Raw genomic sequence first — 25,498 nt, 5'->3', positions numbered from 1 at the left:
AATAGGATTTCCAAAAAACTCTGGGTGGGAAACAGCCAGTGTATGACACCACAATCCGAATGGGCCGCTCCATGAAAGATAAGGCATCGCTTACAGACGACCGTCAGAAATTGGATAATCTGCTGGGAGAAGTGCGAGATAGGTGGGACACTGTCTGTGGAAAATCTGTTGAGAGGTGAGAGGGAATAAATATATTTTGAATATGTTGTTGTCTAAGATCAATTGAAACTTTCTAACCAAGAGAATTATTGCTATATTTTAATGTATTTAGTCATAATTAGTTACATCGAAACAGCCAAAATTGCTCTGACGAATTTTACAGCATGTTAGCTGGTTTTAATGTATGCTTTGAAATTGGATACACTTGTGTATGTAGAAATGGAGAGCTTTTCCAATTATATTAAATATTTCTTAATATCCCGCTGCAATCTTACTCTGGACAGCTGCATGATATTACATCAAACACAATCTATTTTCACTTCCACTCACTTTAAAAATGGAGGTTGTTTGCTGATAAGCTATATCCATTTAGTCTGGCTACAGAGTTTCACATCTATAAACTTAATATTAAACGGGTGTAGTTTTACAAAATAATTGTTGATGTTCTGGTCCTGTTCAGGCAGCACAAGTTGGAGGAGGCCCTCCTGTTTTCAGGACAGTTTACTGATGCGCTCCAGGCTCTTGTTGATTGGCTTTATAAGGTCGAACCACAGTTAGCTGAGGATCAGCCTGTTCATGGAGACCTAGATCTAGTGATGAATTTGATGGATGCTCACAAGGTAAAGTAATATTGTTAAGAAAACATTACATTCCATCCTTCTGTAGTTTCTTTGAAATATTAACAGCCAACTGAAGGTCCTATATGGCTGTTTGTCTATATCAAATTTTGCAGCTTTTAGTTTGAACATAGAACATTACAGCGCAGTACAGGCCCTTCGGCCCTCGATGTTGCACCGACCTGTGAAACCACTCTAAAGCCCATCTACACTATTCCTTTATCGTCCATATGTCTATCCAATGACCATTTGAATGCCTTTAGTGTTGGCGAGTCCACTCCTGTTGCAGGCAGGGCATTCCACACCCTTACTACTCTTGAGTAAAGAACCTACCTCTGACATCTGTCCTATATCTATCTCCCCTCAATTTAAAGCTATGTCCCCTCATGCCGATCACCATCCGAGGAAATAGGCTCTCACTGTCCACGCTATCCAATCCTCTGATCATCTTGTATGGCTCAATTAAGTCACCTCTTAACCTTCTCTCTAACAAAAACAGCCTCAAGTCCCTCAGCCTTTCCTCATAAGATCTTCCCTCCATACTAGGCAACATTCTGGTAAATCTCCTCTGCACCCTTTCCAATGCTTCCACATCCTTCCTATAATGCAGTGACCAGAATTGCACGCAATACTCCAAATGCGGCCGCACCAGAGTTTTGTACAGCTGCAACATGACCTCATGGCTCCGAAACTCAATCCCTCTACCGATAAAAGCTAACACACCGTACGCCTTCTTAACAACCCTCTCAACCTGGTTGGCAACTTTCAGGGATCTATGTACATGGACACCGAGATCTCTCTGCTCGTCCACACTACCTAGAATCTTACCATTAGCCCAGTACTCTGTCTTCCTGTTATTCCTTCCAAATGAATCACCTCACACTTTTCTGCATTTGCCACCTCTCAGCCCAGCGCTGCAGCTTATCTATGTCCCTCTGTAACTTGTAACATCCTTCCGCACTGTCCACAACTCCACTGACTTGTGTCATCTGGAAATCTACTCACCCATCCTTCTACAGGGGTCTATCCAGGTCATTTATCAAAATGACAAACAGCAGTGGCCCCAAAACAGATCCTTGTGGTACACCACTAGTAACTGGACTCCCGTCTGAATATTTCCCATCAACCACCACCCTTTGTCTTCTTCCAGCGAGCCAATTTCTGATCCAAACTGCTAAATCACCTTGAATCCCATGGCTCCGTATTTTCTGCAATAGCCTACCCTGGGGAACCTTATCAAACGCTTTACTGAAATCCATATACACCACATCAACTACATTACCCTCATCCACCTGTTTGGTCAATTTCTCAAAGAACTCAATAAGGTTTGTGAGGCACGACCTACCCTTCACAAAACCGTGTTGACTATCTCTAATCAAATTATTCCTGTCCAGATGATTATACATCCTATCTCTTATAAACCTTTCCAAGACCTTGCCCACGACAGAAGTAAGGCTCACTGGTCTATAGATACCGGGGTTGTCTGTACTCCCCTTCTTGAACAAAGGGACAACATTTGCTATCCTCCAGTCTTCTGGCACTATTCCTGTAGACAAAGATGACTTAAAGATCAAAGCCAAAGGCTCAGCAATCTCCTCCCTAGCTTCCCAGAGAATCCTAGGATAAATCCCATCCGGCCCAGGTGACTTATCTATTTTCACACTTTCAAGAATTGCTAACACCTCCTCCTTACGAACCTCAAGCCCTTCTAGTCTAGTAGCCTGAATCTCAGTAGTCTCCTCGACAACATTTTCTTTTTCCTGTGTGAATACTGATGAAAAATATTAATTTAGCACCTCTCCCATCTCCTCGGACTCCACGCACAAATTCCCACGACTGTCCTTGACTGGCCCTACTCTTACCCTCATCATTATTTTATTCCTGACATATCTATAGAAAGCTTTAGGGTTATCCTTAATCCTACCTGCCAAAGACTTCTCATGTCCCCGCCTGGCTCTTCTTAGCTCTCTCTTTAGGTCCTTCCTAGCTAACTTGTAACTCTCGAGTGCCCTAACTGAACCTTCATGTCTCATCTTTACATAAGCCTCCTTCTTCCTCTTGACAAGTGTTTCGACTACTTTAGTAAACCACGGTTCCCTCGCTCGACCACTCCCTCCCTGCCTGACACGTACATACTTATCAAGGACATGCAGTAGCTGTTCCTTGAACAAGCTCCACATTTCCATTGTGCCCATCCCCTGCAGTTTTCCTCTCCATCCGATGCATCCCAAGTCTTGCCTCATCGCATCATAATTGCCTTTCCCCCAGATATAACTCTTGCCCTGCGGTATATACCTATCCCTTTCCATCACTAAAGTACACGTAATCGAATTATGGTCACTATCACCAAAGTGCTCACCTACCTCCAAATCTAACACCTGTCCTGGTTCATTACCCTGTACCAAATCCAATATGGCCTCGCCTCTCGTTGGCCTATCTACATACTGTGTCAGGAAACCCTCCTGCACACAGTTTGGGCTGAAAACTTCATTTAAAACGTTTTAACCTCTATTTCATATTATATACACTGAATCATTTCCCTTTTCATGTAGGTTTTCCAGAAAGAACTTGGTAAGCGAACCAGTAGCGTACAGGTGCTAAAGCGGTCAGCTCGTGAATTGATTGAAAACAGTCATGATGATACAACTTGGGTGAAAGTTCAGCTGCAGGAACTGAGCATTCGGTGGGACACAGTCTGTAAACTCTCTGTTTCTAAACAGACACGACTTGAACAAGCGCTTAAGCAGGTGAGAACACATTATGGTATTTAATTATAGTCAGACTTGTTTGTACAACTTAGAACCAAGCAAAGGAGGTGCACAGTAACTGCCTATATTGTATTTATAACTGCATTGGTGAAGTATTTCTCACTGCATTGATGCCTATCCCAATTTTATAGTGATGTACTTTGTTATCAGTAGTGGAGATAATGCTGCAATTAATGCAAAACGATCAATAATAAGTCACAGCAAATTGGCCTATAATGCATGATGCAATGCATTATCAATAATTTTCCATCTACACTGGCCGGTATGGAAAATATACTGGAAACATTGAGGAAGTTCAGCCCGTTTTCAGGGTACAAATTAGATATGGCCAAGAGTGAGATGTTTGTGGTGCAGGCAAAGGGCCAGGAGAATAGACTGAAGGAGCTGCCATTTAGGCTGGTGCAGGAAAGTTTCCGGTATTTGGGGATACAGGTGGCACGAGACTGGGGCAGGTTGCATAAGTTAAATTTGACTTGAGTGGTGGAACAAATGAAGAGGGAGTTTCGGAGATGGGATGCACTCACGCTGTCACTGGCGGGGAGGGTGCAGACTGTAAAGATGACAATCCTCCCTAGATTTCTGTTCATCTTCCAGTGCCTCCCAATCTTTTTCCCATGGTCCTTCTTCAAAAGGACTGGCAAAATCATCATGAGCTTTGTCTGGGTGGGAAAATCCCGCGGGTGAAGAAGGCGATGCTTGAAAGGAGCCGCAGCGAGGGGGGACTGGCATTGCCGAGTCTGATCAACTACTACTGGGCGGCTAACATAGCCATGATAAGGAAGTGGATGGTGGGTACGGGGTCTATCTGTGAGCGAGTGGAGGCGGCTTCGTGCAGGGGCACCAGTTTGGCAACCCTGGCCACGGCTCCCCTACTGCTGTCGCCAGCCAGGTACTCCACCAGCCCAGTAGTGGGGAGCGGCCCTGCGGATATGGGGCCAGTGGAGGAGGAATCTAGGGGAGGTGGGTGCGTCTGTCTGGGCTCCAATGTGTGATAACCATCGATTCGCCCCCGGGAACATGGATGGAGGGTTTCGAACATCGCGGCGGGCGGGGGTGGGGAGGGTGGGCGATATGTTCCTGGAGGGGATCTTTGCGAGTTTGAGGGGCTTGGAGGAGAAATTTGGGCTGATAAGGGGAAATGACTTTAGGTACTTACAGATGTGGGACTTTGTACGTAGACAGGTCCCATCCTGCCCACACCTCCCGCCAATACGGATCCAGGACAGAATAGTCTCTAGAGGAGAAGGAGGAGAGGGTAGAGTCTTGGATATCTACAAGGTGCTCATGAAGGGGGAAGAGTCCCAGATGGAGGAACTGAAACTCAAATGGGAGGTGGAGCTTGGCGGGGAGATGGAGGACGAGCTGTGGGCGGAAGCCCTGAGTAGGGTAAACTCAACCGCAACATGTGCCAGGCTCGGCCTCATTCAATTTAAGGTCGTTCACCTGGCCCACATGATGGTAGTTCAGATGAGCAAATTCTTTGGGGTAGAGGACAAGTTCACCTGGATGTGCGGGAGGACCAGCGAACCATATTCACATGTTTTGGGCATGTCCTAAGCTTAGGGGGTACTGGGAGGGATTTGCGGGGGTAATGTCCAGGGTGCTGAAAACAAGGGTGGTGATGACTCCAGGGGTGGCAATTTTCGGGGTTTCGGAAAACCCGGGAGTCCAGGGGGAGGAAGAGGCAGATGTTCTGGTCTTTGCTTCCCTAATAGCCCGGCGGCGAATACTGCTGGCATGGAGGGACTCAAAACCCCGAAGACCTAACTATGGCTTTCGGACATGTCAAGTTTTCTGGGTATGGAAAAAGTTAAGTTCACCTTGAGGGGATCTGTACTGGGATTCGCCCGAAGGTGGAAACCATTCATCGACTTCTTCGCGGGAGGGTGAACGTCAGCAGAGTAGAGTAGGAGGGATAAATAGGCGGGTAGTGTCGATGGGAGAGGAGCGGGCGTTTGCAGTATGGTTTGATTGAAGTATTGGTTTTATATTGATGTTTGCACATTTCTGTTATCTGTAACTACAAAGTCAAAAAATACCTAAATAAAATTGTTTTTTTAAAAATAATTTTCCATCTACACCAACATCTGTTGTAGGTACATGGAATAAGGAGTAGGCCGTTAAATCTATTGATACCCTTATCTAACAAAAGTCTATCAAACTCTGTCTTGAAAATTTCAATCGACCCAGCATCCACTGTCATTTGGGGAAAGATTCTGGATTTAGTTACCCTTTGAGTGAAAAAATGCTTCCCCCCCCCTCTTTGAGATAAAGGCAAGAGTTTCTCAGCCATTTTGATTGCATTTTGTACCTATGCATAAGCTTTTAGTGATTTCTACACATTGGCATCTCAATGCTTCGGCTGATCTGCAGTTCCTAGCCTATCACTATGAAGACAAAAGAAAAATCAAAATTGTTAATCAAAATTCAAAGTGGAATTTGGGTGGCAAGAAATCTGTATCAGTGTGGTTTAGCAATTGTGTAGACCCAGTGATCCACAATCATCTTTTCCCATGGCCATTCCAAGGTGATGTGAAGGGTTAACTTAATTGCAAATTAAAATTAGATTTTCTTTTATCTACGTGAATGTAATTTTTTTGAAATATCTATGCAATTGCTGTGAAATTCTAATGTCCTCCTATAAACAACTAATGTGTGTCTTTACCAAACTCTGCCATAGGCAGAGGAATTCCGCAATGCTGTCCATGCTCTCCTGGAGTGGCTTTCTGAGGCAGAGCAGTCACTTCGATTCCGAGGAGTCCTGCCAGATGATGTGGAGGCTCTGCAGTCCTTGATAGATTTACACAAGGTGAGTTGCCCAGTTGAATTGTGAAATGAGATTCTTTGTGTTTAAAAAGTTCAGTGTCTTTATAGAATAAATGGATTGAAGATTAATCCATAGATTCATGTTCACTATGAATATTTTTATCCAAGTTTTGTTTTAAAGATGGAAGTCAAGATTTTTAACTTCCTCAAATTCAATTCACAGCTTTTTATTCTTGAATTTAGTGTCCTTTTACGAAAGCTATAATGTGCTGTTAACTCTTAATTTTTGAATGTTTCAGGAATTCATGAAGAAAGTGGAGGAAAAGCGTGTAGATGTAAATAAAGCAGCTGGAATGGGAGAGGCTATTCTCGCAGTATGCCATCCGGACTGTGTGACTACTGTAAAACACTGGATCACAATTATCCGAGCCCGCTTCGAAGAAGTAAGTAGGAGAGGGAATGAGGCAGATGATGAATTTAGATTTGTACAAAATATAATGATTACACAAAATAATCATCTTTATTGTCACAAGTACGCTTACATTAACACGGCAATGAAGTTACTGTGAAAATCCCCTAGTCGCCACATTCTGGAGCCTGCTCGGGTTCACAGAGGGAGAATTCAGAATGTCCAAATTACCTAACAGCACGTCTTTCCGGACTTGTGGGAGGAAACCAAAACACCCGGAGGAAACACACGCAGACACGGGGAGAACGTGCAGACTCCGCACAGACAGTGACCCAAGCTGGGAATTGAACCTGGGACCCTGGCGCTGTGAAGCAACAATGCTAACCACTGTGCTACCGTGCTGCCCATGGGTGTGGGGTCAAGATACTTAATTCTAAATAAAACAAGGTTTTATTACTTAATTTTAAATGTTCTATTAGTTACTATACTTGCATCTGCTTGTTTAATCCCTTGACTGGTGTTTTTGTGTTCTAACGTTACGAACAGAGGAAGACAGAAAAATGTCTTTGGGTGGAATTCTTTACTGCATACACCTATATGTTGGACTAGTCTAAAGCAGATTATTGCAAATTCTAATGTGAAGTGGGAAAGGAGCTGAGGCAAAATTCCATAAACAGAAGATGAATTCAAGTAAAGTGCAAGATTGTGTCTCTCTCAAATTTAATATCCAGTTTCGTTTTCCATAGAAGAAGAGAGCCTATCTCTGCTCAGCAGTTCCATTCAATCATAGTTGCCATGAAAACACTGGTTAGAGTAGGGAAGGAATAGCCTGCCACCATAATAGCCCTAGGCATTAGAGACTAGGTAGTTCAAAGGGCGGGGGGGGGGGGGGGGGGGCTGCATGCTGAGTTTTCAGATGGGAATCCTTTTCCCTAATTTGGATATACTACTGGCAAATAAATAGACTGCATTTAGAACACAACTGGGAACTGGAAAATCTGGTGATGCGGCAGCGTAGAGGAGTGACAGCGCATCGCTATAAAATTGTGGTTACTAAAACATTAACTTTAGCAGGTCATGTCTGCTTTGTTTCTGAGGAATGTGTGAGCTGTATGGGTGGAGACTTACCCCAAATTAAAACCTTTTGTCTGCATTCTTAAACTTTAATATTGTAATGAGGCTGATGCACACGGTGTGTAATGCTGCTCATCATAAAACTGACCATCAACTGGTTTTGTCCACCGGAATTGTGCGCAATATTCCAAGTGCGGCTTACCAAGGTTCTATACAACTGGGGCTGCTTTAGCACAGCTGGCTTGTAATGCAGAACAAGGCAGCACGCTGGTTCAATTCCCGTACCAGCCCCACCGAACAGGTGCCGGAATGTGGCGACTAAGGGCTTTTCACACTAACTTTATTGAAGCCTACATTCAATAGTCGCCACATTCTGGCCCCTGTTCGGGGAGGCTGGTACGGGATGAGTGGGTGGGTGATGATTATGGTGGGTGGACCCAATGGATATGATCTGCTCAGCTTTTAGTTTCAGTTCATTCCTCTGCTTCTTGGTCCTGTCGAGCAATGAGATGGACTGAGGGTGATGGGTGACTGCAGAGCCAGCAGAATATGATCATCTTCACATTGAAGGAAGGGATTATGCTGCCTGTTGTCTACTAAATTTATCTGGAGCAGTGCCAGAATCAGATCATCTAGTCCGAGCCATCCAACTGAATTGCTTTGCCAGCACAGTTGGAAATGAAGAGCTAGAAATATCCCAGTGTCAGGTTGGGCTAGGATTGGAGAAGTGGCAGGAGTCCACCTTTGGTCTGGACAGCAGGAACCCGAGGTACGCATTTTACAGGTTCAGATATAAGTGGGCCTGGATGCTCATTGGATGACTGTGCCACATCGAGGATCAACTGTGATCATGGCCTAAATAGAACATTTGTAGTTATTTAGAATAAATGATATACTGTAATTTGTAGCCTGGATACTATTCCCAAATTGTTCGCCACATAAGCATAAAAATCATCAGCTGTGTATACCGGTCTTTAAAAATTGTCTTAAATAAAGAGGAAATAAGCTTGAAGTTCTAGTTGCTAATTTCACCTCATAGACAGACTTAATAGCAGCACTCATTTGAGCATTCTAAATGCAGGACAGTGTGTTCTTACAGTTTCTCAGGCTCCATATATGTTTTTAATGATGCACTATTTGGCAAGGATATTGTCTGGAAATTTAAAGTGTCAAGTATTCTAAAACGGGTCTGTAGCAAACAGCAGACCTCTTCATAATCAAGATTTTCTACTTATGGATTTTTATGTTTGTCACCAAGCCAAAAAAAAGAAGTATTTATAAGTTTATTTTTCTCATTCTACCTAGGTATTGACATGGGCAAAACAGCACCAGCAACGATTGGCAACCGCACTGTCAGAGTTGGTCACCAATGCTGAATTATTGGATGAGTTGTTGGCCTGGTTACAGTGGGCTGAAACTACGCTTGTACAGAGAGATCAGGACTCTATGCCAAAGGACATTGAACAGGTCAAAACACTCATTACAGAGCACCAGGTATATCCGAAGCTTATGCCTCGGGCAAGCAACAAATATATTGACAAAATTGTTCCTTACCCTGTTGTAAAACAGTTTTATTGACTGGTACATTTCTAGCTCAGCAATCAATTTTTCAAAATGTGAACTTTGTGTTTTCTGTGATTCATAATTCATTGGATGTTGTACTTTATGGCCTGGATTTGGTGGTCAGCAGCAATGCAAGGCTGCTCACCACCAACCTCATGCAGATCTAGAGATCTCTGTGGTGGAAATTTCCCCAGTGCCAAGTAAAGGGGACGTCTTGGCGTACAGCAGCAATGATGTTAGCAGATAGGCAGCCAATCAAATTGAATTTTTCACAAAAGCAAACCAGGAAATTAAAAGCACTTAAAACCCTGCATTTTTAATTAAAAATTTCAGATAGCGAAATAAATGTCTGACTGTATTGAGGTAGAATCTAAAATAAAGATAATGGCTTTGTAAAAAGAAGAAAAAAACATTCTAAAAATATGTGGGGCTGGATTCTCTGTTCCTGTGTCTAAGTGTTGACGCCGGGGCAGGATTTGTGGACTTTCATGACAGCAAAACTGGCGCTGAACCTGGACGAATTCAGCAACTGGAGGGGCTAGCACTGGCGTCACATGGAACACAATCAATTCCAATGAAAATAGTGCAGGATTCGCTGGGTCCGTGATTGACACTCAGGAGGCTGACAAGTTGCAGCCGCATATACACTACAATCCCCAAACACACTCATCCCAGCCAACAAGATGGCAATGGTTGCGCTGGAGCACTCCCATACAGCTGATGGGCCGGATGGGGCCAGAGGGCTCCTCGGGCGTGCCCTGGGGGGGGGAACCTATATGACCCCTGGCCCTAAGTTTACAGTGGGCTGTCAGCGGCATGCGCAGCTGCATGGCTGCCTTTCCGGCTGCGGCAGTGTAGTTCTCTGCCTGTCCATCCCGACTCCAGAGCCCAGCCCTGGCAGAGGCCCCTCGGCCAGCGGCTCAACTGTAAGCACACTATGGCAATGTTGGACACTTTCCGTACCCTCCCTCTGTCCCTCAGCAGCCACGCCGCTGGTTTCACGATTTTTAAAAGCACAAGTGAACTGCGCCATCAGGAACTCGGCCCATCGGTGGCGGAGAATCACAGAAGCTGCGGAAAATACCGGATCAGGCCCGCTAATGATATGCAAACGGTATTTACTGTATGTGCATTCCTGACTGCATTGACGCCGCTGTCGAGGTGACAGAGAATTGCGATTTGGTGTCAAATCGGCGCCCGCTGCGATTCTGGTGTCGGAATCTATCCTCAGCCCAATCGTGTTTTCCGATTTCAACGTCAGGCAGTGGAGAATCCCGCCCGTGGATTTTTTTATCATCTAAGTATTAAATTGGGTTGACAGAGCCAACAAAGATCTTTAACAGTTTGTATGCCGTTAAAAATCCATAACATCTCATTCAACGAGGTATAACTTTTCTATGGTTTTAACAGTGAGACTAACTGAGTTAAAGTAAAAGCTCTTGTTTAATCATGAATACAAGCGAGATTGCAGTTTGTGGGAACTTTGCAGCACAACCTTTGATGGACCATAAACTCATTGACTGCGACTTCTGGATTTCCGCATTATTCCGGATATCCGAACGCCAACAATTACTGCCAGTTTCAATGCAGTAATGATGGTGAATGCTGACCTTTTTGCCATCATTACAGCACAAGTTGACTGGAACCAGCTGGACTAATATATTGCCTGAAAAGTACGAGTTAACGTAGTCCACTGAAGCCCCAAGATTACCTTTTTAAAATGTTTGCTCCTGTGATCTTGCTGACGCTGACAAAGCAACATGTATCGTCCACCCAAGTAGCTCTTACGGGGTTAATCACATAGTGTGGAACTGGTGTCAAGTACAGGCCAGACTCTGTAGGAGGTGCACATCCTTTTTCCTGGAAGATAATAGGGAAACATTTTCGCTTTAATGGCAAACTGGCAGCTTTTATGGTCACAATCTGGTACCAGCCTATAATTTATCACCTTTATTGAATTCAGTTTCATGAAGAACCATGATGGGGTTTAAACTCTGAACCTTGTCCAGTACCATAATACACAACCACATGCTGATAATCAGGTACTGATTTTTCAATGATATTTTGGAACGGTAAATTATGCATTTCCCATTTATTGAATGGAAACACCCACTGTTAATATTTTCACTAAATATACAGCTCAAGCTAAATAAAATCATCACGTACTTTCGGCTATTATTAACTGTCCACTTTCCTGTTCAATTATCTTTCTTTTCTCAGTCTTTCATGGAAGAAATGACACGGAAGCAACCAGATGTGGATAAAGTAACAAAAACATACAAACGGAAAGCAGTTGAACCATCCCACATGCGAGGAAGTAAGCCTCTTTCATTCAATAAAAGGGTAATAGAGTACAGATCAAACATACAGGAAAAAGATCCCCCAAAAAACTATAATTATGGATTTGGTCACAATTTACAAAATTAATAGGTATAATGTTTGATGAATAACTACTGAATGCTGAATGATCTCTTACCTAAAATGTATGTGGTCAAGAATGAACAAGTGATCTTTGAATAGCTTTGCCATATTTACTTTATTAATTATTGATTGTATTACATACAGCATGTTGGTTTAATTTTGAATGTTTTATTTAAGTGTACTATGGTTGCTCTTAAAGCATATTTTCTTTTGAGCATTAACTAAATTGAAACTTGTTTATTAAAAACAGTAAGTTTGAAGTGACACCTTTTATTAGAGGCATTAAAACCCTTTGGACCCAATGAACAGTATGACTTAAATACTGTGGAAATCAACATTTGGTGATCATTTTCTTTGTGTGTTATAGGAAAACCTCTAAACCAGATGACTAATCCACCTGCACCCACTGCTTTCCTGTCACAGACTGAAGCAAAGAACCCCCGGATAAATTTGCTTTCTGGCAGGTGGCAGCAAGTCTGGTTACTGGCACTGGAGAGACAGCGCAAGCTGCATGACTGTCTGGATCGGTTAGAGGAAGTAAGGGCGATAATTTACAAAAGCACATTATATTAGAATATACGACCTATGAATCATAGAATCTTACAGCACAGAAAGAGGCAATTAAGCCCCTTCAGCCTGCGCCAACTCTTTGAAAGAGCTATCCAGTTAGCCCCACTCACATTTGTCCAATAGCCCAGAATACTTTTCCTTTTCAAATGTATATCCAGCTCCCTTTTGTAAATTACTGTTGAGTCTGCTTCCATAACCTTTTTAGGCCATGTGTTGCAAACCACAATGTCTAGCTGTTTAAAAATAATTCCCTTCATTATCCCTTTGGTTCTTTTGCCAATTACATTTAATCTGTGTTCTCTGATTATCGACCCAATGCAAACATTTTCTACTTAATTCCTCTATCAAGCCTCTGATAATTTTGACCACCTCAATTAAGCCTCCTTTTAACCTCCTTGTGCTTTCGCAGAAACAATCCCAACTTTTCTAATCCTTCCCTTTAACTGAACTTCCTTGTATCATGCTGGTAAGTCACTTCTCTCGGACACATTTTTTGAAATATGGCATCCAGAATTGGATACTATATTTTAACTGAGGCCTAGTTAGTTATTTATATGAATTTAGAATAACTTCCTTGCTTTTGTACTCTGTACCTCTATTTTAAAAAGTCAAAATCCCATATAGTTATATTTAAATATCTTTGATCAAACTTTTATTATTATTTTTTTAAGTCTGAGCACTGTGCAATCTGCACAGTCTAATTTCGTCCCAAAGGGGTTCTTGTTTTTCAATTTCCAATGACACCTTTCTTTCAATTTCAGTTGAAAGAATTTGCCAACTTTGACTTTGATGTTTGGCGGAAGAAATATATGCGATGGATGAACCACAAGAAGTCCCGCGTAATGGACTTTTTCCGGCGCATTGATAAAGATCAAGATGGAAAGATCACAAGACAGGAGTTCATTGATGGAATCCTGTCCTCAAGTAATTGGAATGGCTTTATGAAGTTTGTTCATTAATTTTAAAATGTTCTTCCAGAGTAAAATATAGCCTTGTTTCCTTCGTTGAGCCTAGTGCTATAGTTGGTTTACATTGAAGAGATGAGCTAACTTTAAAAAGGGATAATTTTTACAAAAATATGATCATCCATTTCAAGAACTTGATTGAGTGGATTGGTACTGCTGCATGCTTTGGTTTAGAGTTGTAGGATGCATCTTCACTAGGAATTGGTCGTTGGCAATTTGAAGTCTGTTTTAAGTGGCCAGGACTCAGTGTAAAGATAGGGTGGCAGGGCAAGAAAATCTGGAAAGTTGGTGAAAATCATATGAAGTTTCTAACTTTATGTTCCATTGTCTCTCATTTCAGAGTTTCCCACCAGTAAACTGGAAATGACTGCTGTTGCTGACATCTTCGACCGGGATGGAGATGGTTATATTGACTATTACGAATTTGTGGCTGCACTTCATCCAAATAAAGATGCCTACCGGCCTGTTACTGATGCTGACAAAATTGAGGATGAGGTACGTGGTTCACTGCCTTTACTTCGGCATAGGCAATGCACAAGTCCTGTATTTGGGTTTAGAACAAAAGCATCAAAATATTTAAAACTGGAAAGTAATGAAATGCGACAGAAGTGCGACTGAAGTTCTTCTGCACTCCATGGTGAATTAGGAAGAGCAGTGTTTATGCACACATGAATAGGACAGAAAGCTATCAATTGACCCATGAAACCTAAGCCACCTTGACGTGGTATAACTTAATGTACTTCATCAACCACACCTTCTCCCTCCTTCCTGGGCCCCAAATAAAATCAGCCAAGCTCTCTTAGACTATGGTAACTTATATCTTAGTTACTTATATATGATGCAACTGCCTTCTGTTACTGTCTCTTGCAAATGATAATCCTTAATACCATCGCATGTATTTGAGATGATAGTTTTCATGTAAAAGCAGTTAGATTCATTCTTGAGACCTGCCACACACTACTAATGTGTAAAAGAAAACTATATTTTTAGGTGGCACACTTTGATTCAAAATCTCTGCTTTATAGGTGACGCGGCAAGTGGCGCAATGTAAATGTGCAAAACGGTTTCAGGTGGAGCAGATTGGAGAAAACAAGTACAGAGTAAGTTAAATAATTTACAAGTTTAAATAAACACTAGTTTTTTTTTGCACATTTTAAATCAAAAAGAAAGATTCAATCTTCTGTTTTACGGAGTATAAATGTTCATAACAAATGCCAAAATAGTAATTTTTAAAAAAATTTAAAGTACCCAATTCATTTTTTCTTCCAATTAAGGGTCAATTTAGCGTGGCCAGACCACCTACCCTGCACACCTTTGGGTTGTGGGGGTGAGACCCATGCAAACACGGGGCGAATGTGCAAACTCCACATGGACAGTGACCCAGGATCGAACCCAGATCCTCGGTGCCGTGAGGCAGCAATGCTAACCACTGTGCCACCCATCTCAATAGTAATTCTTTATTGTACGTCCCTTGGCATGAATCTATTAGAGGAAATAACATGTAATCTACATAATTTAAGAAGTTGGTATTCTAATGTCAATGGTGTTAATGTGTTTCTAAAAATGAATGAAGCTACAAATTCTGTGCATTCCCGAAAGTAATGCTTTGGCAGATGCACTCATGTAAGGTGTAGATGAAAACAGATTTGTTCTATGGCAGAATAGACAATATCAACATACTTTCTAAATCTTTAAATTCTGCTGCCAAATGATTGAATAATTCTCACCACCTCAGCTGCTTGTCATTATTAAGTAGAGCATAAGGAGAATTTGATTTGTGTCATCTTACAGGATTTAGATTCCGCTTAAATATAGCTGCTGTAGTGGCAGCGCATGGTGCAGTGGTTAGCACTGCTGCCTCACGGCGCCGAGAACCTGGGTTCGATCCCAGCCCCGGGTCACTGTGTGGAGTTGCACATTCTCCCTATGTCTGCGTGGGCCTCACCCCCACAATCCAAAAAGACATGCAGGTAGGTAGATTGGCCATGCTAAATTGCCCCTTAATTGGAATAAATAAAGAATTAGATACTGTAAATTTATATAAAAATATGTAACTGCTGTAATTTAAGTTAATAGGATAATCAATCTAAGTGACAAGCTGGAATATTATGCAGAGTAAAAATGGCTCATTGACAGCTAAGTAAGTGACTCCGGTAATGTACACCAGCTTTGAAAATCCCTGAAGAGTTTTCAGTGTTGCTTTATCTGAAGGTACTTGAGGGTTCAAAAATAGACTTATGCAGATAGGTTTTTGTTGAACTAAGTCAGAGTTTCCCAAACTTTGTGAGCCGATGAGCCCCAAGTGACCTTTCAAGAGCATCGGAGAATCCCAAACATTCTCTTTCTTTTTTTAATGTTTTTTTTTGAGATTTCATATTTTATATCCATCAAGTTATAAATTACAAAAACGCGCCAAAAACTAACACATATGTTCACAAGCAAGTAACTTCCCTATAATTGTGGCCATGACCCTCCTTTAGTCGTCATACATACTTTACATTCCCCAATATGGCCAAAACACACATTTGTAATTTTTTACTCCTCTTTATTGTCACAAGTAGACTTACGTTAACAGTGCAATGAAGTTACTGTGAAAAGCCCCTAGTCGCCTGTTCGGGTACACAGAGGAAGAATTCAGAATGTCCAATTCACCTAACAGCACGTCTTTCGGGACCTGTGGGAGGAAACCGACGCAGACTCCACACAGACAGTGAGCCAAACCAGGAATCGAACCTGTGACCCTGGAGCTGTGAAGCAACTGTGCTACCCTTTGGGCCTTAGCTTGCCCTCTGACTTGTCCCTGTCGAACAGCCAATATGTAGTCTTGGGTGGTGCTGCCGATCGCCAGCCGAGCAGGATTCTCCAGCGGACGATCAGGGAGGCAAAGGCTAGGGTATCCGCCCCTCTGCCCATAAAGAGCTCTGGCTGATCTGATACCCTGAAGACGGCCACTTTTGACATGGCTCCACCCTCACTCCCACAAACCTGGACGTAGCCTCAAAGAAGGTCGTTCCGTACCCAACAAGTGTGGTTGGCCCGGCCTCCCTGGCATCGTTCGCATTTGTCCTCCACCTCCAGAAAGACCCATTCATTCGAGTTTGATTAGATGGCTCAGTGCATCACCTTTAACTGAGTTAGGCTCAGCCCTACGCACGTGAAGGTGAAATTCATCCTGTGGAGTGCTTCAATATAGAGTGTCCCCCCTATCTCTGCCTAATTCATCCTCCCATTTTGTTCTTGTCTCATCCAAGGGGGAGCATACCTCCTCCAACAATCGCCCATTATTGTGGAAGTGAACCTGTGATTGTTGCAGTTGGGGGTCATGGTGGACATTTCACTTAGGCCAAAGTGTTGCCTCATTTGGTACCATGTCCGGAGCGTGGCTACTGCCACTGGGCTGCTCCAGTATTTGGCCGGGAGGGATTGGAAAAAGGTTTTGGCTCGGGCTCAGAGGGACGCCCCCATGCAGGAACCTTCTTCCACCTTCACCCACTCTGCTCACAATTCCTTAACCCATCCCCGTACTCTTTCTGCAGTGACCATCCAGTGGTAGAACTATAGGTACAGAAGGGCCAGGCCTCCCTCGTTTCTTCTCCTTTGTAGACCTTCTTTTGGATTCTTGGGCTCTTCCCACCCACCTCTGACCCCCCCACACACAAACGCCATGATTAGTTTGTCGACTGTGTTGAAAAAGGCCTTGGGAATGTAAATCGGGAGAGATCTGAACAGGAAGAGGGGGCAGCACGCTCATTTTGATCATCTGTATTCTCCTTGCGAGTGGGAGTGGGCCCCACCTCTGCAGGTTCTTTTTTACTTCCTCCAGGACACCGCTACCCAGCACATAGCATCCACCTGGGTCCGTAACCGTCTTTGCCGCCGCGAAGGCTGTCCTTGTGCAGTAGTACGGCCACCCTCCTAGTCCTTGTTCCATAACGCAGTTGGTACGTCTGACCCACCCAGCCCTTCCTTACCCACATTCGGTCCTTCTCTTCTGTGTCTTCTGGAGAAAGACAAAATCAGCCCTCAGACTTTTCAGATTGGCGAAGACTCTGGATCTTATCACTGTGGACCCCCCCCCCCCCATCATGTGGGGTCAGCCATACTTACCTTGTGAATGCGCCCCTGCATTCTAGGGTTTCCCTTTGTTTGGGGCCTTCCAAGATGACAATGTTCACTGTACTTTCCATGTGACAACACCCCTGCGCTTCGGGGTTTCCCTTTGTCCAGGGACCATCCACGATGGCCGTCTTTGCCATTCACCTGGAAGGTTTCCCACAGTTTGGCCGGGTACAGCATACCGAACCGCACCCCAGTCTTGTACGGGGTCGACTGGCTGTTTTAAATTCAGCACGGCATTTGGCCAGGTCTGTCTGCCCCAATATCCTGGTAGACTCTGATTGAATGGCCCTCTCACTGGCAGGACCCAGTGTGCCCAATGTGGTGGTATGTATTAGGGGTAGTACGGTACCCAGTGATGCCGAGAGGCTATTGGTGGACAGACACTGGGTCCTGATTGGATCTGCTGCCTGCTGGCTCCACCCAATAAGGCAGAGTATAAGAACCCGGGTTCTCCCAGCAGCCGCAGTCTGTAACCGAGCTGCTGGGGAACAAGTCTGCGTAATAAAGCTATCGATTGACTTCATCTCTTCTCACCTCGTGAGTGATTGATTGTGCTACAATTTATTACGCAGGCTTGTCAAGTCCTTGCTATCTACTTACTTCTGAGGTTTGCGACCCCTTTCCTCTTGTCTCTCCCTGCAGCTTTTCTGCAATTAACCAATCCGAGTTTGTTATTTGTATTCCCTGTAGCTAGGGGCTCTTCCTGACCTTGATGATGCCTGGCAATGCTTCAACTAACTTATCAATTGTGATCATAACCCATGGCCACAACTCAGTCATGACCCAAATAGCATATCCTTAACACAAGTAATTCTCCCATGCGCGTCTTTCTCATTGACTCACACCATGCACAGAGTACTTCCTCACACATCTACCAGGAACTCTCACAAAATACACTGAAAAATGAATTTCTAACACACAAAGTGTCAAAAATGTATAAAAAGATACAGAAAGTATAAAAAGGTTCACATTTTCTACATGCCTTGATTTAAATTGTTAATGATTCTAATATAAGCATATTGGATAATTATTTGCTTGGTGTAATTATCGTGAAGAGCTGTAGCACATAATCAACTAAATTATTGAAGACTAACGGATGTTGGGGATTGTGTTACAAACTATGAGCAATCACAATTTAGAAGTTTGCGCATATCCAACTGTCTAGACTATGCCGCACTTCAATCAGTCATTTTTTTAAATAATTGCACGTTCTTTTACAGTTGACTAACGTTCCTATTTCAGTTTTCCATTGCCATTTGTATATTTCATTATCTGACTTCAGTATTTAATGTTCTTCATAATACTGCCTGTTAAAATTTGTCAAACAATTCCATCCCATGACCAAGGAAGAAGAATTTCAACTTTTAAAATGTTTGCTATAAAAGAAGTAAACAAATTGTGTGATGAGAAATGTTTCACTGATGAGTACAATTGCAGTGGTTGTTGGGGGTCAGTAACCCCAGTTCCAGGACATCACTGCAGGAGTTGTATATTCTTCTAGATAATTTTCTCCATTCTCCTTTCCTTCCCATCTGAAGTTTTGACTCCTTGGATATGTTTCCACAGCACTGATTAACCCCCAGCATTTATTGTAGCAGATATTATTTATATGCGTGTCTTGACCGTGAGTGATGGTAGACCAATCCACTAAAGAATGTCAGCATGGGCTGCACTTGTAGATCACCCACACATGTTTTGCTCTCTTCCAAAATGGGGTAAAGTAGTAAGAAGCAGGAAAGATTGTTCAATGATAAGCCACAGGTGCTCCCACCACTTGCACCATATTGCGTTGGTTCAGAATTTCTTTATCCTTAATTCGACATGACATGTTTTGCTACACTTTTAGAACTTTTATTATAATCCTTTTAGCTTTACTGTTACATAATCTCCTATAGCAGATACAGCAGAAAAACTTGTTAGCATAAAAGCTATTACAGAAGTTGCAGCCAACAAGGAGAGATGTATACTGGATCACTTTGCAGTGCTGTAGATGTTATTAAAGCAGCTTTTCTGTGATGAAAAGGTCTTAGTGTGTGATAGACTTTGGTATCTTCTACCAGTACCATCTTTACACTATGGTAAGCTTAGCTTTAAAGCTAATAATTTTCAAAAATGCTAAACATTCTGGACGAATCAATAGCTAAGATTTCTTCAACACAGGGGAGTTTAGCATGTCTACAAAATTTATTAGTTGGTTGGTAGTAGACTGGAACAACAAAGCTAAACCAGGGATATAAACCCACAGTCAGAGAGCCACTTAATTCCAAAGTGAAGTTGAGAAAAACTTCCTGGGGGTAGACGGTGTCAAACTAGGTTTGCGAAGTTTTTGGGATGTATAACATCTCCGTGAACACTATGCAAACTACCTGCTCTTAAATTACAGAGCAGTAAGTCTTGCATTTCTGCACTCTCAAAGAATAGAACTTCAAATGTTTAGAGATTGTTCTGTGCATGTTTGTTTGTGTTCAAGTTGCAGTCAGGCAGGACTTGAACAATATGACGAGGGTTCTCCCTGGCTGGACTCAGACCAGCAGCTGTAATAAGCAATAAAATTGATGTGAATTCTCACAGTTCTTATTAGGGGTGAAGACGTTTTCCAATCATAAACCTCTTGTTCACAGATATTTATTGAACAGTAACGGTATATTTATCTTGATTTTAAAAATCATTTAAGTGATCAGTTCATAACTGGAGTAGCCTGTACCTGAATATAAGTGATTAAAAAGCTTCATTGCTCCCAATTAGTATGGACATTTGCTTTACCTGCCAGTGTTCTTGCACTAAAGATTGCCAACTGTCACATTTGGTTTCCTTATCCAGCTGAAAGGTCACTGTTGCTATGCTTTACCTTGTCAGCAGAATGTCCATTTTGGGAAGGTTAGGGAAAGAATCAAAAGAAGGCACCAGCACTCTCAATGTGGACATCACGGTGTGACTGACTATAACTTAAGATAGACCCAAGTGGAAATAATAACCCAAAATTGTTTTATAATATTAATAATACAATATGCTCTCTGATCATGAGAATAAGAAAAAAACAAAAGCATTGTCAACCACATGAGATGTAGCTGGTTTTCAGCTTATTCACTCAAGAACCGTAGTTTATTGAATATAGAAAACTTCAGTTTCTAATCCAAAACCACTCATTGAACACCGATTAAAGACATTCAGTTGTGTATATATATAGCCAAGCTATTCTAGTCAATGGGCTTGATTAAAATTAGTGTACAAAAGCTGAAGTTGAGAAGGGGATATGAATTTAGTCATTTGTGTCACCATAAGTCAATGAATACTGTATTCTGCCATATACTGGCATATGTTATATATATCCCATTGCAATGGAATTTTACTTTTAATGTGTTTACCACTTATTTCTAAATGTTTTCTCTCTCTTCCTTCACGTTGTCTTGCTGGATATAGTTCTTCCTTGGAAACCAGGTACAGTGCACTCCATGTGCTAAAAAATATATGACTTATGTGCTGTGAATGGCCACTTAGATCTGCATGTAAATGATTCTTTCTGTCTTTCACCGAGCACCTCGAAAAATTCTGTTAACTGTTCCAAACATATTGGCAGAATGTGCAAAAAGGAAACAAAGTCCTAGCAGTTACTTAGAAAATATATCTAAGAAGTGAAAATATGAAACTTACAGATAATGTCATCAACAAAATTGTTAGTGCAGAGATTTTCTTTGTACCAGAAATTCTCATGCTGACCTCATTACTCCGATGCACCTTTTGTACTCCCCATTTAAACAAAATACTGAAGCAACCATTTTGGTGTTTCTGATTCCTTTATGTAAAAACTTTTGACATGTTAAGAATTGTTAATGGGGTGAAGAAACAAACCTTGTATTTGCATTAAACAGTAGCATCAGTACTTATGGAGCAATGGAATTGGTGAAGCCGGGCTATTATATGCTAAACATTTTGGGCAGTTGAGAGAATTTTCAGATGCTCTCTTAGCTTTTATCTACAGGAAATCTGGTCCATTACCATGTTCTGGTTGATCCATATGTGGAGGTATTCCCAGGATCTTGTTGACTGAGTAATAAATTAAATGCAGTCTGTCCTATGTATGCATGAAGTTTGAGGTCGGGTCAATTATAAGGTTGGGTTTGATTTAAGATTGCTGAATCGATTTTATAAATTTTTCGGATACTGTATGCTAAATCTTCAGGTATATAAAATAAACTATATCTCACAGTGTTTGGTTTAGTTTTTGAGGAGCAGCATCTTTCAGGTATGTGCAGTGCACTATTACGTGGGCATTTCAGATCATATAGAACTTTATTATAGGACTAAAGTATTCAGCATTTTAAATTTGAAATGCTTGTCATTTGTGGAGGAGTTTCAAAATGTTGAATTCCAACATTTCAAAACATTGCAACAGTGAATATTTGTTTATGTCTGAACTTCACCTTTGGGGTGGGCTACAGGACCCTTGACATCCGTGTATTTGTACAGTTAGTCAGATGCAAAGACTGTATTCAGAAACACTGTGTGATATTTATTAAGGGAATTTCTTGCTTCCAGATTTAATCAGTTTAATGAAAAATACATGATATCTCATGGCTGGTATTGATTTAGCTAAAATTTGAATGTGCTGCATCAAGTTATGAAAAACTTCCAATTGTCTACATTATTATGCAGAGATTGTAAGAATGGTAAATCAGTAGCCTAATGCTGGTTAAGTCTGGTGGCATGTCTTTACCCTGAGGCAAACTTCTTACCAACACACTAATCAATTTGATAGTATATCACCAACTTGCATGCCCTTTTCTAAGTTATAGGGGTGTGACAGTTATTACATGTATTATTATTTAAAGATTATTGGGTAATGAATTCTGCTGTCCAGCCGCCCACACCACCAAAAAAGTCATACTTAGGCGTTTCTGTGATAACTCTTGCATAGTTTAGATTTGGATCTCTTTATTTACATTCTGTGGCATTTACCCTATTTGTTTCTGAATTGAATATTCTGATCTAAGGAAGTATTTGAAGTCTGCAAGTAGGAAATAGCCTACGATTATTTTAAATAACTGTTGCACCTCTGCTCATCACATTACTGTGCTGTGAGTTTTGTTTTGCGGTGAATGGTTTTCATTGCTGTATTAAAAACTTACCCATGGGCTTTCTCCAATTCCTTATGGTTTGATGAATATTTATACAACTTATTGAAAATGAGTGATTATTGAAATTCTTCCAAAAGGCTTGAAAGGCTTCTAATTCATTAGCCTTATAAAGTAAGTTAGTTACCTCAAATGTTTTTGTGACAAGTAAAGGAATGTCCATAATCGCTTATTCTCCATGAACTACTGGTTTTATTATATGGGTTATTTGTGAAGTAAGTATTTAAAATTACATGATAATTGCAAGATTTTTTTGAAAACATGTGGAGCTCCCCCTTGATTAAATTTGAGTCATTTATGCAAAAATAAAATCTTGCCAGTTGGCAAAGGCCTTGCTCCATGCAATGTGTTCTGCAACATCAAGATTGTATCCAGTTTAGGTTCTGCACCCTTGAAATTAAACTCCCAAACAACATTGCCGCATAACCAAAACCGTTATGAACCAAAATTTTGTGAATGATTTTATAAAGCAGCGAATGAAGGAGACATGGTGTTATCGCAAGTGGCAGTAAAAATCCAGGTTTGCAATTCAATTACTGCAGACCACATTGGCACACAAATCAACATACATGACAGAGGACTATATTTGTAAGTAACTTGAAAAATAGGAGACATTTGTTATTGAAAGATTCACAATGCATCACATTACCATTTCATTAAATTATGAAAAACCTCCAATTGTCTACATTATTATGCAGGGATTGTAAAAATGGTAAATTAGTGGCCTTGCTACGAGATGTGAAGTCTTATTTTATTCTAGTAGGTACTGAGAGTGGAACAAGTGCTATTCATGCCCGTATGATAAAATAATTATCTTCGTCATTTTCACTAGGATAAATATACAGTTCTCCTTGTGGTGCAAAGCTTAGTTGGGCTGCATTGAAGGCAGCAAGTAATTTATCAGATCATAAACCTGCATGGAACATACAGTGACAGCTTATAAAATCTGCCATAATCGCACTTGCATGAGATGAATGGCTGGTAAATTGATTAAATGGGTTAAATCAGCATTGTACAGTGGACTGAATGAAACAGGTGAAATTGTTGTACTCTTGTATAACCCGATTGCAATTAATGCAAAAATTAACACTTTGAAGGAGACAACTAATATTCTTATCAAAAAAATTAACACTTTAAGTTCTATATCTTAAAAGTTTCTAAACGGAGCTGCAAATTCTGTAAGGCATTTTTTCAGTTATGAAGGATGCAAAAATCAATTTTTATGTGGTCAAAATATGAAAGGAATAAAATAATTTTCACCACAAAGTACAGCTGTTGGTTTAATCATTAATATAATTTAGATTAACCCAAAATTTGGTATAATGGGATGTTCAGTTCATTGCTGATTTTCAGACGCCATAAGTCAAACGTTTCCCACTGGCCAATCTGAAGAAGAAGAATTTTCCCCATTTTAATTGTGTGAAGGTGAACCATCTCAAGATTCCAATCTCATTTTTGCAGTTACGCCTTCAAAGATCATGGTGGTGACTTTTTAAACAGTTTTTGTCTTTCTGCAATCTCTGTGAAAAGGCCTGTGTTTGGCTATGCCTTGTACTACAGGGTTGAGATTAGGAACTCTGGCTTGGAGGGTTACGGAGATGAATTGCCACACCATCGACTCTGTTGAAGCTTCAATGATTTTGGCATTGCCCTAGCCAACTTATTTTTAAACTGCTTAGCTTTCTGAATTAAGGTCTGGCATTGGGGCAGTTATTGATTAGAAATCAATGAGCGCAAGAAATAATTAAATTGTGTTAACCCACTGCCAACCCACAGATGGGGTAACTTTAGCAGATGCTTTAAAATAGGACTTCCCCATGTTTCGTGAAAGGAGAGGGGGGGGGGAATATGTAATGGGTGAAAATTACTTCAGTTGGCCAATTGGAAACTGAGAAGTGGAAATAAAAAGCGAAGTATTGAGAAGTTTTGTGGTATCTCTGGAGAGAGAAACGAGTTAACATTTCAAGTCAAATATGACTCCTTCAGAATTGGAGTTACAATGTTCTGAAAAAGAGTCAGAATCAACTTGAAATGTTAACTTTGTTTCTCACCAGAATTGATGAGTATTTCCAGAATTTTCTGTTCTTATTTCAGGCTTCCAGCATGCACATTTTGTTTTAATTTGAGGGTGGCAATTACTGGTCTTCAAAATTAACTTTCATTTTTATGATCCTACAGTTTGGGGATTCTCAGCAGTTGCGCCTGGTGCGTATTCTGCGAAGCACCGTAATGGTCCGTGTTGGAGGAGGCTGGATGGCATTGGATGAATTCTTAGTGAAAAATGATCCCTGCAGAGGTAAGATCAAATGATAATGCATGCTCATACCTTTATCTTTTCTACCATTGCCGGTGGCTCTTGAACCATCCTGCCTTTATGGGGTGTGTTATGTATTTTATGTATGATACACCAATGTGCAATTCGTACTACAGGTAAGGTGTTTGTTATGGAATGAGGATACTAAGAATGCACTTCAATGCTTGGCGCTCATATTTGAAGTGCTTTTACACGTTTGATACTTCTGCAAACAAGCTGTAATTGCTTGATTTCAAACCCAAAATTAATTTTGTTATACCATTGCCTATTTCAGATAGCATATGGATGCTTTATGGGGCGGGATTCACCGCAATCGGCGCGATGTCCGCCGACCGGCGCCAAAAACGGCACAAATCAGTCCGGCATCGCGCCGCCCCAAAAGTGCGGAATTCTCCGCATCTTGAGGGGCTGAGCCCTCACCTTGAGGGGTTAGGCCCGCGCCGGAGTGATTTGCGCCCCGCCGGCTGGCGGGAAAGGCCTTTGGCGCCCCGCCAGCTGGCGCGGAAATGACTGCCATGCAACGCATGCGCGGGAGCGTCAGCGGCTGCTCACGGCATCCCCGCGCATGCGCAGTGGAGGGGATCTCTTCCGCCTCCGCCATAGTGAAGACCATGGCGAAGG

General features: G+C 41.7%; 1 protein-coding gene across 28 annotated transcripts in view; it reads left to right on the top strand.

Annotated features, from left to right (window-relative positions):
• The window catches only part of macf1a (microtubule actin crosslinking factor 1a), a 999,246-nt gene that overhangs the window by 950,762 nt on the left and 22,986 nt on the right, over nucleotides 1-25,498 (top strand). For 22 of the 28 annotated variants that reach the window (XM_072501197.1, XM_072501201.1, XM_072501190.1 and 19 more), the window contains 13 exons: nucleotides 6-175; nucleotides 620-779; nucleotides 3,329-3,523; nucleotides 6,225-6,353; nucleotides 6,610-6,753; nucleotides 9,099-9,287; nucleotides 11,577-11,673; nucleotides 12,145-12,314; nucleotides 13,109-13,271; nucleotides 13,653-13,807; nucleotides 14,338-14,412; nucleotides 20,852-20,869; nucleotides 24,742-24,859. In XM_072501197.1, the coding sequence (XP_072357298.1) occupies nucleotides 6-175; nucleotides 620-779; nucleotides 3,329-3,523; nucleotides 6,225-6,353; nucleotides 6,610-6,753; nucleotides 9,099-9,287; nucleotides 11,577-11,673; nucleotides 12,145-12,314; nucleotides 13,109-13,271; nucleotides 13,653-13,807; nucleotides 14,338-14,412; nucleotides 20,852-20,869; nucleotides 24,742-24,859 (1,783 nt within the window). The remainder of the gene's footprint in view (nucleotides 1-5; nucleotides 176-619; nucleotides 780-3,328; nucleotides 3,524-6,224; nucleotides 6,354-6,609; nucleotides 6,754-9,098; nucleotides 9,288-11,576; nucleotides 11,674-12,144; nucleotides 12,315-13,108; nucleotides 13,272-13,652; nucleotides 13,808-14,337; nucleotides 14,413-20,851; nucleotides 20,870-24,741; nucleotides 24,860-25,498) is intronic. The other 6 variants (XM_072501211.1, XM_072501205.1, XM_072501191.1 and 3 more) reach the window with 1 other exon arrangement.

The sequence above is a fragment of the Scyliorhinus torazame genome, chromosome 1 (genome assembly GCF_047496885.1).
Source record: "Scyliorhinus torazame isolate Kashiwa2021f chromosome 1, sScyTor2.1, whole genome shotgun sequence".
Taxonomy (NCBI): domain Eukaryota; kingdom Metazoa; phylum Chordata; class Chondrichthyes; order Carcharhiniformes; family Scyliorhinidae; genus Scyliorhinus; species Scyliorhinus torazame.
Note: the sequence above shows the minus strand (reverse complement) of the source record. Positions and strands in the feature narration are given on the sequence as shown.